Below are 13491 nucleotides of genomic sequence, written 5' to 3' on the forward strand. Positions count from 1 at the left end.
TTTTAACTTTACTTGCCAAGCACTTACCGAGGAAGTTTTGATCCTGCCAAAAAGGGGTTTTCGCAATTTCTGTTACTTTCGTATGCCAAGCAATTCACTGCACTTAAGAGTTATGAACTGCACACGAAGCAGAAGGACCATTTCGGCATCTGGTAAAATCACCTCTGAAATCATCTCCAAGCCTGGCGTTTATTGGGGCCTTTTTTTTCACACTAGCAAAGATCAGTCTTCTCTAAAGAAGAAAGGCTTCTTTGCTTGCACAGCTGTTCTGGGCACCATTCCCTTGTGGTTGATTCTTCTTGTACCTCAACAGGGCCATTCTGTCATTCTTCCTATGTTACATAGTACCGATGGGTATTACTGGTAATACCTGGAGGGCAGCTGTGGACAACCCTGTATTCAGTGTAAGATGAGGATTGGAGGCCTTGACATGCGGCTTCCGCTCTTCTAACTGGAGGAAGTGGCCTGCAAAGCTCTGCAGGAACTCTCTTGCAACTAAAAGATGGACCAGAGCATGTATTTTACACAAGGTGCACTGTCTCTTTTTGCGCCAAAACCTACCTTTAAACAGGTGCACTGCATGCACACAAGGGCAGTGTGCCCTATTACAAATAATATACTGCCCTCAGGGCACCTATGTATTTGCACTGCCCTGGGTGCACTGCATTAGACAGAGTCGCTGTTTGAGGTAGCCTCTTTGTCTTACTCTGTGCAGGTGGCAACCAATCTGCACTAAAAAGAGGGGAGAGAGATCCCCCTACAGGCGGGTGCAATACATGACTGCACCTGCTTTACATTTGATAGCAGTGGATTGTGCTAACTGCACTTCTGATGACTAGTAAGACGGTACCACACAAAACATACCATTAACTAATACAGAGATGTAAAAAGGTGGGTGCTTCATTAATCTGAATCCTTGCTACCCACGGGATACACAACAGAGGGTGTTCAGGCACCACATCCAACACAATGTCAAAATGGGCCAGAGCACACCAGCTCTGGATCATTTTGACAATAAGTACCTGCATGTCTGGCGGGGGGGGGGGTCCATGGCACCCCCTTTTGTTCCTCCTCCGGGCTGCCCTCTTTGTGGCTCACAACCAGTGCGCCTCAGACTACTTCTTTGCCTCTGAGTCCATGTCCATAATATGGCATGGGCACAGAGGCAAAGTGGTTCCCTGATTTGCATGAAGGGCCATGTCCCTATGCAATTGAGGGAATGCCCTCTCAGGGTAGACCTGGCGCTACTAGTGCACCAGCGCTGTCAGTATCACAGAAGGATCTGCACAACAATGTCTGCAACCCCTTCTAATGGGTGCACATGACAACAGCACCACCGGGGCATTGAACATAATATGGCCACATCTTTGGATGAGAGCTTGAAATATGACAACAAAAGTCTAAATTGAGAGGAGAAAATCGAGAGCAAACTCAGTCAAATGCTCTTGTCTGACTTGTTTGATAAATGTGTCTATGGGTGTAGGTTACATTCAGAAGATTGGGGGCTGGGAAGACAACAAAGCTTATCAAGGTCTGTCAGTCAGTTAATAGCTCTTTATTCGGCCAACAAAGACAATAAAAGCACAATATAAAACATACTATAAAACCCAGCAAGATGGTATATGTTACATCTGTGCAAACAAATATTCCTTAATAAGAATATAGAAGCAGCTAATCAAGGTGTTTTCATTGAGCCAGAAATGCACGGTTTGACTAGAGGTACTTTTCAGGATATTTCGGATTTCTGTCATCCTTGGCTAGATCTCTTACTGTCTTAGCAAAATTAACATTTGCTTTAAAACTATGCCAAGCATCCTGACCCAAGGGGCAGGCATACCAGATTTCTTTGGTAGTTCAGGGTGTCTTTTGTGCCATTTCTCCTCATTCCTCATGTATTTATGATGGTCAGGAGGAATGGGAGGCAAGATTTCTGTGTGCAAATTTCTGATTCGTATCCAGGGGGTTCTCAGAGTACAAGATGGTGGTAGTTCTGGGAGGATTACCCTAGCGAACCTTATGCCCTCAGCGCTCCCTGCTTCTTGAGAAAGGCATACCCCAACCTTCTCCTGTCATGCTGGAGAATTAAATGTAAGATTGTAATACATAAGTGCCTCAGAAATTGTGACTGACATTTATCAATGCCATTTTCTGATGATCCTCCAGTCATTTGTAGTCCTTTCTCTTTCAGAGCACCTTAAGAGTTGTCAGACTTGGCTAATTGCTAACACATAATTTATGTTTATCTTCTGGTAAACGTTGGTCGACTTGAGTAGGAGTGTCCATGCAGGCTCTGAGAGGGGTCGAGCTTTCATAGGCGGTGTGTTGTTTTTATAGGATATTAGTTTTGTACTTTTTGTCCTCCTGCCAAGACTTCTCTGTCCCTGTGTGTCCTGTCCATAGTGATGCAGATTATGTTTTATTTCCCAACTTGGATCCCTAAGATTCCTTGTTTCTTTTTAGCTTAAGTTCTTATTAGCAGTCATCATCTTGGCTTAGAGAGTCGGTGAATTAGGACCCTATGTACAATTCTGCCTAGATGTCTTGATCCTTGGAGTTAATTCAAGTTGATACAAGTTTTTATTTTAAGTTAGAAAATAATAAAGTGCTGCCGCCTTCTAGTCTGGATCTTTCTATTCTGGAGCAGGAGCTTTTTTTATCCTTTAAATACCCGAAAAGAAATTCAGGCTTGTTTGTGGTTGATGGGGGAAGGTCTTCAACCTGTTATTGTGAAGCTTTTTGCTGGAATGCTGCTGTTATTTCCATGGCTAATGCCCACAAGTTGGTTAATTTACATCTTTTGATCTAGTGCTCAGAATATTTTTCTGGTACATCGCAGACCAAAGTGACTTCTTTGGTATTTTCTAACAAACTCGGTACTGTGATGAGGAATTTGATTTATTGATCACTAATCGGTATTGTCCATTAAGCTAACTATCCATCATTGGATTCGTATGTCCCCTCCACTCTCTTCTCTGCAGCATGGTTTTGGCCTGCACCAAGGTAACTGCATTGGCAACAGAGGTCTGATATTTGAGGGCGCCCCTATGAGGACTGAATATGCAGTAAGGCAACTGCTGGATTCCATCAAGGCTACAATTTGATATTTATTTATTTCTAAAGTGCTCCTACCTAGACTCGGCCTCAGTGTAATGCCAAATAAGTCGGGGAACTTATAAAAATATTTATTGAGACAAGAGAGAGTACTCTGAAAAACTGCAACTTACTGAGGTGAAGTAAATGTATGTTAAAGTCATCAAATGAAGCTCCTTCATTTGGGAATGAGTGATATAAAAAGTACTTTAAGCGGAGAGCAAAAGGTAGTGCACCTCACCAGAAAAGTAAGCTTATTTACCCATTTTGGGGAGGAAAGATTATCCACACAAAAAATCATCACACATGGGTGTGTACGATTAAGTCAAATCAAGAGACTGCCTCCAAAGTGTAGACTTACAAAATGCGGTCTGGTGAGGGACAGCTGGACAGTCTATTAGAGATTAAGGTAATGAATTAAGTTGCGCCCTAACACACGGTCTACAAGTAAGAAGTCCATGGAAAATTGTTGCCAGTATTGATCAATATACCAATACCACAACTGTACTGCATTCACTGTCTCAAATCATAAAAAACATCAAATACAACATGGATGGATTCAAACTTTTGAGAAATTGAAAATTGCAGCTTAGATTCTCAGAAATCGTATAATGGGAACATTTTGAATTTCTTAAAATCATCAGGTTTAAAATAACATCACACAAAGTACATAACAGAAGCATGCAGTGAAGGGGATTATATTCTAGACATGAAAATGAGATCTTTGGTGCTGCAAAGTTCACCTACCAAACAGCAGCAAACTAGATGAAAAGAAAAGAATGGAATGCAAGAGACTCAGCAAAGGGTGGAGAGAAACATGGTGAAAAAGAATGAAACTAGAAGTAGGGTTAAATGGGAAATGTGACGTGTCTGTATTTGAATAATCTGACCTGTTAGTTGGTCGTCGCCTGCAGCAGGGGCGATGCGAATGTAAGGAGTTGTTAGCTGGGTCACGATTATCGCAGCTAAGGCAATGGAAGATTCCCAGGTCAGCATGCATGAGGAGAAAAGAAGCCAAACTGAAGCTAGACTAGCAAGAAGAATTTTGTACAAAACGTAGTCTCAATGTCTAAAAATATATTTATATACGTTAAAACAGATCCTACTTTTATTTTCTTATTTTTTTTCTTCTACTCATAATTCCAAAATGTGATCCCTTATCGGTCCTTGTGTCAAAATGAGACACTCAAAATAGGGAAGCCATTTTGACTGTCAATATGTCATGCTTGAGTGCCAGCTGCTTTCCTCCAAGTGACCAGAAGAGGCACTGCAGCCCATTCGTCCAATGGGCTTTGGACACTCGAGCATGACATGGGTTACTAATAACAACTGACACAAACAGGTCAGGACAGAAGTTGCAATGGTGCAGTCTTGCATCCTGAACTCAGGACGCAATGACGAGGAAGCACCACGAAAAAACCAAGTCCTTTATTTGGGCAGGAATTACTTGGCCTTGCCGAGTTCTTCATTTACGCTGAACTAAACCCACAAAACTACGACATAAAAACATCCCTGCCTACTGTGTTTATTGCAGTTAACATTCCCTGTAAATTCTTCTACTGGCATTGCCAGCATACACACACAACACACACTCCTTTTCCCATGACGTCGACTTACAGTCTCTCCACAGCACAAAGAAAAGTCTATTTCCCTTGAAACACTGAACTGCCTTTCCTTTCTTTTCATTGGAACGGTAATTAGTGCCAAAATTACATTCTGAAATGTTCCGCAATTACTTTACACAGCCCACCCCTTTTTAGTTCAGTGTCAATGTCAGTGCTGTGGGATGTATCCCGAGTTTACATAAGTCTGGACACGTGTGTTGAGGAGACATGAAAAGGTCAGATGTAACACCATGCAGCTGGCAAACCGAGTGAACACAAAACACTGGCAAATTAAAGGCAGGCTTATGTGAAAGATCCCTAATTTGCATAGAACAGACTGGGTGCCATTAGAAATGTGGCAACGATAGAGGAAAATAGATCATCTGCCATCTGCAGACAATTAAACTCGAAACTGCTGCTGCATAATATTTTCAGCTCTCCCTCTGCTCCAGGCAAACACCGCGGCGCTCCGAGTTGCTCGACTACAGTTGCTAAAGGGATCCAAAACATCATAACGGCGTCCGCTGGTAATGAATGGCACCGCCGCCGCCATGTTGCAGGGGCTGTGGAACAACGCTCGCTTCCGGTGGAGGCGGGTTTAAGTACCAGCGTGGGAAGCAACCAACCTTCTCGTGCAGTATCTGTTTACCCAGATGGCTGCCAAGCGCTGAAATCTTGGCCTTCGGTTCGCTTGGAAGGGCGCTGCCTAGGTGATTCACTTTTGCTCTGTTATATGTTTACAGTTGTAAAGCATATATTGGGTTCAGAGAAATATTTCTAATGGACAAATCCTATTTTTAGGACACCCACAGACTTATCAAATCAACAGGCTCAGCTAAAATGTATTTCTGTGATGACGACCTCATACCTTTGAGTCATAAAGAATGCTGCAAGCGCATTGTTGGCACAACTTAACTATGTAAGCGGAATTGACATAGGAATCTTTTTTTAACATAATTTATTCATCACATGACACAGAATGCATACACACAGGTAGAACGAAAACAGTGATGAAGAGCTATTTCATGTTCTCGGAGCTGCTATACTTCTACGGACTTTCCAACACACATGGTACCGCCATGTGTCACATGATATCGGCTCCTTTCACAGAGTGACCTATTGAGGCGGCAATATCCTATGGTTGATCTAAAGGTAGGTTTGAAACCCTGACTAGAGTGAGTTTCCTGCTTGTGTTTGGAGATTTTCCACAGCCGATGTCCGCTACGGTGAGCAAAAATTCCCCTGGGGAGAATACAAGCGCTTCACAAGCAGTGCTTGGCACAAAGCCCCAACCGTTCTTCTCACACGGTAAAAAATATTTAGACGTTGGAAGGTCTGCTTCTATTATGATTATATTTTTAACTCTGACTCTGTGTGGCCAGTAGCCAACTTCCAATCTTGGAACAACCATCAGCACACAAAACCCCAGAGTCCTAAGCAAGATGGATGCCGGTTTCAGGCATCAATGTGCAATGCAAAGACACCTTTTTACCACTTGATGATGTGCTGTTAAGAACTGAGGGGAATTAATTAAATGAAGTCTGAGTCAGCAGTTTTGATGCTCACAATCAATCTAAGGCCATATACTTTGAATCTGAGTAACATGCTACAACGCAGTGTGATTTGGTTAGAACTTACAGATTTGGTTACAACTTAGTTTTGTCTAGAAGTACAAAAATTACAAATCTCTTCAGCTCCATTTGGATATTGGTCCATCTCTATGACTCTGTCTGTGACAGGTATGCCGAGATGTGATTACTATGCTCACTGTACCATAGGACTAAGCTGCACCCTACTATCAAGTCTGAAACAGGCCAAAACGGTTCTGGGGTTGCTTGTGTTCCCATTTGTTAGAGACCTGGTCTGGTAGTTCAGGCTGGATTGACCCTACTGGATCAGGGCCAAGACTGATTTGCGTATGGCTGGTTCCTGCTGGTATGGTGGGCAAAAGAAAGATGGACTCAAATACGGTCCAGAGTAATTATAAGTGGCTGAGATTAATGCAAGCAATTCACCTATCACTTTTTTGTTTACTCTACCGACAAAACACCTGTTTTGCTCATCGGGAGAGTGCTCTTTTAGGCTTTGGTATGGCTTAGATGGTTGTTAGACCTGTCAGCCTTAGGGGGGGTCTTCCCCCAAACTTTTTGCCTGCTCTTTCAGCAGAGTCAATTTGTTGGCCTTAGGACTCTGAGCACTTTATCACTGCTGATCAGTGCTAAACTACATGTGCTTCTCCCCTAAACATGGCAACATTGTTGTATACACAATTGGCAAATGTATTTTACTTGTAAGTCCATTGTAAAGTGGTATACCATATATACAGGGCCTGCAAATTAAATGCTACTAGTGGGCCTGCAGCACTGATTGTGCCACCCACACAAGTAGCCCTTTAAACCTTTCTCTGTCCTGCCACTGCAGAGCCTGTGTGTGCAGTTTCACTGCCACTTCGACTGGGCATCTAAAACCCTTTGCCAAGCCTTAAACTTACCTTTTATTACACATACGTCACCCTAAAGGTAGGCCATAGGCAGCCCTTAGAGCAGGATGTCCTGGTAGTGAAAAAGCCCTAAATCAATTGTTCACTACTGTGCAGCCTACTCCTCTCCTTGGGTAACATTGGGAATTCCTTCATACACTTTTAAGCTGTAATGTCTGATTAGAAAGGTATTGATGTATAGCTGTATTATGTTTAATATATTTACTGGTAAAGTTGTATTTAACATTACTATTTTAGAAATGCCACTTTTAGAAAGTGAACCTTTGTCTGCTCTTATAGCTCTGAGTGCCTGCAGCCTGTCTCCAATAAATGTCTGGGGTGGGTGACAGTTAAACTTTGTGCATTCCCTCTAGACAGCCACAAACACAGGAAGGTTAGGTGCATCCGAGTACTCATCTGTATTCTGGTGGCTCTTCACAGGCAGGAAGGGAGCGAGGGGCTGACACACCTGAGTAGGCAGAGCCCTGTCCCAACACAGAGGGCTGATTACCCCCTAGTAATAGTCTGGAGCCAGGGCTGGGAAGAAAGGACCTTTGAGCAGCTTCAAGATCAGTCTTTAAAGCCTTCCCCCACTGCAAAGGCACAATTGAGTATAAGTACTGGGTCTCTGACCCCACCAAATCAGACACTTCTGGACCTACAAACGGGCTCTGTCAGAAGAAGTGCTATGCTGAATCAAGGATTGGCACTCTGCTGGACTGCCTTTTTGGAAGGCTTGCTTTTCTGCTGAGGGACAGCTGGACTCTGCCTTGCAACTGAAGTAATCTCCAAGGGCTTGTTGGCTCGTCTCTTGTTCCTTAAGACTCAGGGCTATCAAAGTATCTATCCCTACTCCTGTGCCTGGTCCACTGGAAGTGGCCACAGATACTTGCACCAGAGAAATCGATGCATTTCCAGTCTGCGTGTTGCAAAACCGGCGCATCGACCCTGTTGCAGGAGTAGAATCACATATCACACTCTGAACCACTGCATTGTGTCTGGAACCACCGCTTCGGGTCTGGAACCACCACTTTGGAACCAACGCATCGCCGCCACTGCACGGAGAAGATCGACCCATTTCCCCTCCAGTGTGGATTAACGTCTTCAGAAGCGCCGTATTGCTCAACTGACTTGACACATCGCACCACTGTGTGAAGAAAATTGACACATCACCTTGACTGCGGTTTTGACATTGACACATCGCTCATCTGCACCCCGCATCTCACTGCTGCAACCCAGGATCAAGGTACTTTGTTCCCCGGGCCGCGTGGCTCTTGTCCCCGGCCAGCGCTCCATCGCAGTTGGCTTGAACTGTTGACTTTGTCCTGGTCCAGCCAAACCAGATAATCCCCATAGGTGCTTTTTGCTTCTAAGCGCTAGAACTCTTTTTATTGTATAAAAATTCATAACTCTACTTCTACTCATTGGATTTTTGTTGATTTGGTCTTGATTTATTTATAAAATCATTGTCTGTTTTTGAAATCTGTGTGGATTCCTTTTCTGGTGTTTTCATTGTGTTACTGTGTGTGTGTGTCGCACAAATACTTTACACATTGCCTCTTTAGCCTGACAGCTCTGTGCAAAGCTACCAGAGGGTGAGCACAGGTAAACCTTTAGTGTGTATCTTACTTACCCTGACTAGGTTTGTGGTCCTGATTGGACAGGGTGCATACCTCTGCCAACCAGAAACCCAATTTCTAACATTGATTATTACTGATACCTCAGTATGAAATGTTAGAATTAGCAGGTTACTAAAAAAAAAAAGAGTTCACCTTTCTATGAGTGTTTCGCTCATCATAAGATTAGTGACGTGAGAGTGCTCTCCACAGTGAACACATGGATGCTTCTGATAGGGCTTGGGCAATCTTTCATTCCAAATGTCTGGTTCAGTGGATCTACTACTTGAGGACAAGTCACTCAGGCCATGGTTTTACCTTTTATCTCTTTTCACTAACAGATGCGGCGTTGAGTACCGCTGCCAGGCCATGACACAAAACCTCTGAGGTGATACACATGGGGGAATGAAGATCCTGGTTTCGTAGGTAAGCAATACATGCCATCATCTCTATTTTACATGGTGGTGTTCTTGAGAGAGGCATTTGCATCTTGCTCGGGAGTGAGGTGGCCACTTCTGCATAGCATATATCCGAAGTCATCTTGGTTATAAAATCTACCACTGTATCTCAAGTCCCAGCTTTGTGGTAAATATGAAGGAAAACATTAATCAATGTGGGACTAAGAAAATCCCTATGTGAAACATAGCTGAAATTAGTTTAGGACTTCTTTCCAAGGTACTTTTTAAAGAATGTGCTTCTTAGGGAACCCTGGAATCCTCTCATAAACACAGACCAATACGTCCACTGTGATAGCAAATCAATGGAACACAAACGCCTTGCACTGCTGTACGCGATGCTTGTTGGACTGCATACATTAATTCTTAGCAAGAAGCCTCCACATGGCCTTCTAGAACCATTTCTGTAGAGATAAAACAGTTACTGTAGTGTGGAAATTGCACCCAAAAAGAAAAAAGAATGTATGTCCCAGAACATCAAAGAACTGAAATAAATGACAAGGCAGCAATGATCATCCAGTCCTGAAGAAGACCTCACAAACTCTTTAGGTTAAAACACATCACACATAGGCCATATCAGGGCAAAGATTTATAACAGGAAGTGAGGGAAGAGAAGAAGGAACTACCTAATCACCTTCAAAGATTTTGCAGTACCTCCCTGCCCCTATTCTGGCTTGGTGGGACACACGCTTTGGCTAATGGTTATCCCCATCATGGTGCTTTTTGTACATGTTGCACATACATCTCATGAGGAGATTTTAACTACTGAACCTAAATATATGTACTATATTTTGACACCATTTGCATAATGTATGCATGACAGGGTCACTTAATTACATATACAAATGTAACCTGAATTAAGCATTGAATACTTTAATTCAACATAATTTGTGCCAATTAACATTTTAGAATTTTAATTTGACTCTACGGTGAAAGAAAAATGAGATTACATACACTACTTGTATACTCATTACTGTAAATCTCAAACAATTCAATGGCCCAAATTGACGAAGTGCGGACACTAGTGCTGTAAATATTATCTTTCAGGTAGTAATGTGAGCCTGTATGTTTTTAAAAGAATTGCTGGTGGTGCTGAAAAGACCCATTGCTCAGTCAGCCACATGCTGAATTGCATACTAATAATAAGGAATCTATTGTGCCACTACCTCTTCCTATGATCACCTGGTGAACCTCCAGTCTGTTGGTAAGAATGTTTATTTGTGGGCCACAGACCTTTCAGATTCCACAGAGAGTAAAAGATTATCCCTCCACCAAGGTTGACTACGGCACTAGCCAGGGTCCCTGCAAATATTTTATTAGTGTCATAGGCAGAGTATTATTTTGCTCATTCCTCATTGTCTCTGGGGCCGTATTTGATTTGATACTTCTAGGGAAAATCGGATACCCCTTGCTCAGGTCTCCCCAGGCAGCTCTCCAGTATTACCTTAATGTAACACTATCCCAGTCACTGCCATTAGCAATAGTGGGACAGTGCAGCTTGAACCCAGTGCAGTCTGGACAGCGCGAGCAACTGACACAATCATTTAACGTGCAACTGTTTACCGTATTTAGGAGAAGAAATTCATTATATTTATTTCAGGCAATGATTACTGATGGTCAGAGTAATTTTTATAGCTCTAATGTATTTAAACCACCCACATCAGGTGTAAAATACGCAACACACAGATCTTCTCGTCAGCAGAACAGAGGTTAAACTAAGCTCTGCCAAATTTCTATTTTCTCGATGAACATTGACTTTAAAATAATTTTAAGATCTTGTTAGCCTGACTGTCAAATGCTATACAGAAAATGGTGATTGTGAATACCTATCGCTTTTGTAATGTGTTTCATTCAACACATTTTAAAGTTTCTAAACGCTGTAAACAATGCTCTACAATTACCCAATTCAATGATACTCAATTTATCAACCTCAGAAAAGATGATAGGGTAAGAGGACTTGTCAGCTTTAAAGCTGTCCCAACAGATGTGAACAGTGAGAGCTTAACTGACTAAACCATCAGTGGCTCGGAGACCCTGGTTCACTGTGTCACAAAATGCTATCATGTGGTCTGTACCTGGTGATGTGAACTATGCTTTGTGTTTAATATGGAGCGATTTGAGAACTACTTTCATTGAACTGGTGAAGCGTACACACGAAGTTCGGTATATTATGGTTTAGCTATGTTTCCAAGTAGAATGCCGCTGCCCGCGTCCCACGCAGAGGGACATCAGCAGGGCAGCTCTCTAGTGGCCACCCGTCGGAGCCCCCCCCCTGTTCCACCTCTCCCGGGAGGCCGCGCCTTGGGGAGGGGAGGCCTCAATAGGCATATGCTGGGGGAGTCGGGCCACTGGTGCTGGGCGGGGCTAGGCTCTACTTAAGCCCGCCGCCCCCGCAGATCGCCCTCTGCTTCCTGGGGTACACTCCTGTGCCGCGCGAGTTCCCACCCTTTCCGCTTACCCTGCGCGGCGTAAGCAGCGCGCAACTGGAATGTTATAATGTTTTTTCTTGTGTTGCAGGCGGAGTTACAGGGCGATCTGGAGGCAGAAGGGTACAGTAAGGGTACCTCTGCGACAGTCGGTACAGTAAGGGTACCCCTGTCCGGCACAGTAAGGGTGCCCGAGCCAAGGTCCGGGAGCCGAAGGAGGTTCTGGGAAGACCGCGACGGCGCCCCGATAGTCCTTCGGGCGGTTGAGGGGCCTAACCAACCGGGGGTGTGCCATAACACGCTCCGCCCCCGTTAAATGGGCGGGAGTATTAGACAGATCACGTGATCCAAAGGAGGATCTGAAAAATGTGCCGCACTGCCGGGCATCGACCCACTGTGCGTGCTGGCTCGCAAGGCGGGCGGAGCAGCGAGGGGCTGCTTGCCCTGGATCGCCCGTAAGATAACCCACTCTACCGTCATACTTATGTTGTATGAAATAAACCTGCAGCAGTTCTTCACCCATAACCAATGTGTCAGTGTAATCATTGGGTGATGTCTGTGCATACGTGTTGAGTGGAGCGGATGACGGTGTGGTCACTATGCTCTTAATAGGACTTGCAGCGCAGACTCCCACCTGTCTTCCAGTAGTAAAGGTGGGCCTGTCAGGGCAGCGTGGAGAGACTAAAATATAAGAGGTCCTGGTGAGGTTGCTTGACTAAGTATCAAAATACTCACTGCGGAGATGAAACACTGGCATATGGATGGCAGACAAAGCCTGTGTGAAGAGCACCAATCAGTGTGTTCCACGTCGTGCTGGTGAGAGCCGGCTGTTCCCCGTCAATCGCATCTTCTAAGTGCGTCAACCCTGCTCACGTAAGCAAGTCATTAAATCTGAATTCGTAGTCACTGGCTATGACATTTACGTTGTCACCAGCGGGCTAAGATACTTTAGTAGCAAGTCTTGTGAGTAAACGAGACAGGCGACCAAAGCTTTAGGGTCATATTTATGTGCAATGCATCTAGACATCAAACGTAAGCTACAGGAAAAAAAACGTATTTGAGGTAACTTTTCCTGTGCTGACAGACAGCTTTTTTCCACCTGATTCAAAGAGTAATTGTCAACACGAGACGCTGACTATAAACACATCTGCGCAGTTACAGTTTCACGCCCCCTCCAAATATTCTTCTCTGCTGCAGCGTAGTCGGAGGCTATAGCTGGTATTGTATTTTAATTGCATTTATCTAGCGCTTACTACTTGCCCAAGTTAAAACTAACCAGTGCCTAAGTACTCTGTTAGAGCATCCCAGGACGACAAATTATAAGCTTAGCTACTGTATATTTCAAAAAATCTGAAACAAAGTACAACCCATCACAACTTAAACAGCTGTGTCTACGGTGTCGCTCATATGTTGAGGTATCAATGCGCAAGTGTAGGGTTATAGCTGTACCCGTTTTACAATCAATAAAGTCCTATTAAAAAAGAATGTAAGTATCACTGCCCACCAGTTTAGGGCCTTGTAATTTTGCTGGGAAAGATGGTGGCTTATTCTGTCACATGAGTGAGGGACATTTACACCTTTGCGTTCAGCATCGGAGTTACTTGCACTTAAGCAAGGCTTTAAGTGGGCCGGGTCTCACCGGTGCTGAACACCAGCAGTTTTTTAAAGGGGGCCTCGAAACAGGTCTCTATCGGGCTCTTTTGTGTGCCCCGGCGATCTGATTTTTTCCAGACTGCAGTGATAGCAGGCACATTGATATGCACGTACTCACACTGCTCATTTCTCACTAGTGGAGAAGTTACAGCATGCCATCATGCCAGG

The 13491-nt window shown here is 43.9% G+C and overlaps 1 protein-coding gene across 12 annotated transcripts in view; it reads right to left on the reverse strand.

Moving 5' to 3' along the window:
- PTPRM (protein tyrosine phosphatase receptor type M) overlaps positions 1-13491 on the reverse strand; it is a 1478792-nt gene that overhangs the window by 575930 nt on the left and 889371 nt on the right. For 7 of the 12 annotated variants that reach the window (XM_085607017.1, XM_085607011.1, XM_085607007.1 and 4 more), the window contains exon 14: positions 3981-4055. The exons of the other annotated variants lie outside the window; for them this stretch is intronic. In XM_085607017.1, the coding sequence (XP_085463143.1) occupies positions 3981-4055 (75 nt within the window). The remainder of the gene's footprint in view (positions 1-3980; positions 4056-13491) is intronic. 12 annotated transcript variants of the gene reach the window in all.

The sequence above is a fragment of the Triturus cristatus genome, chromosome 5_2, assembly GCF_964204655.1.
Source record: "Triturus cristatus chromosome 5_2, aTriCri1.1, whole genome shotgun sequence".
In the NCBI taxonomy this organism is placed as follows: domain Eukaryota; kingdom Metazoa; phylum Chordata; class Amphibia; order Caudata; family Salamandridae; genus Triturus; species Triturus cristatus.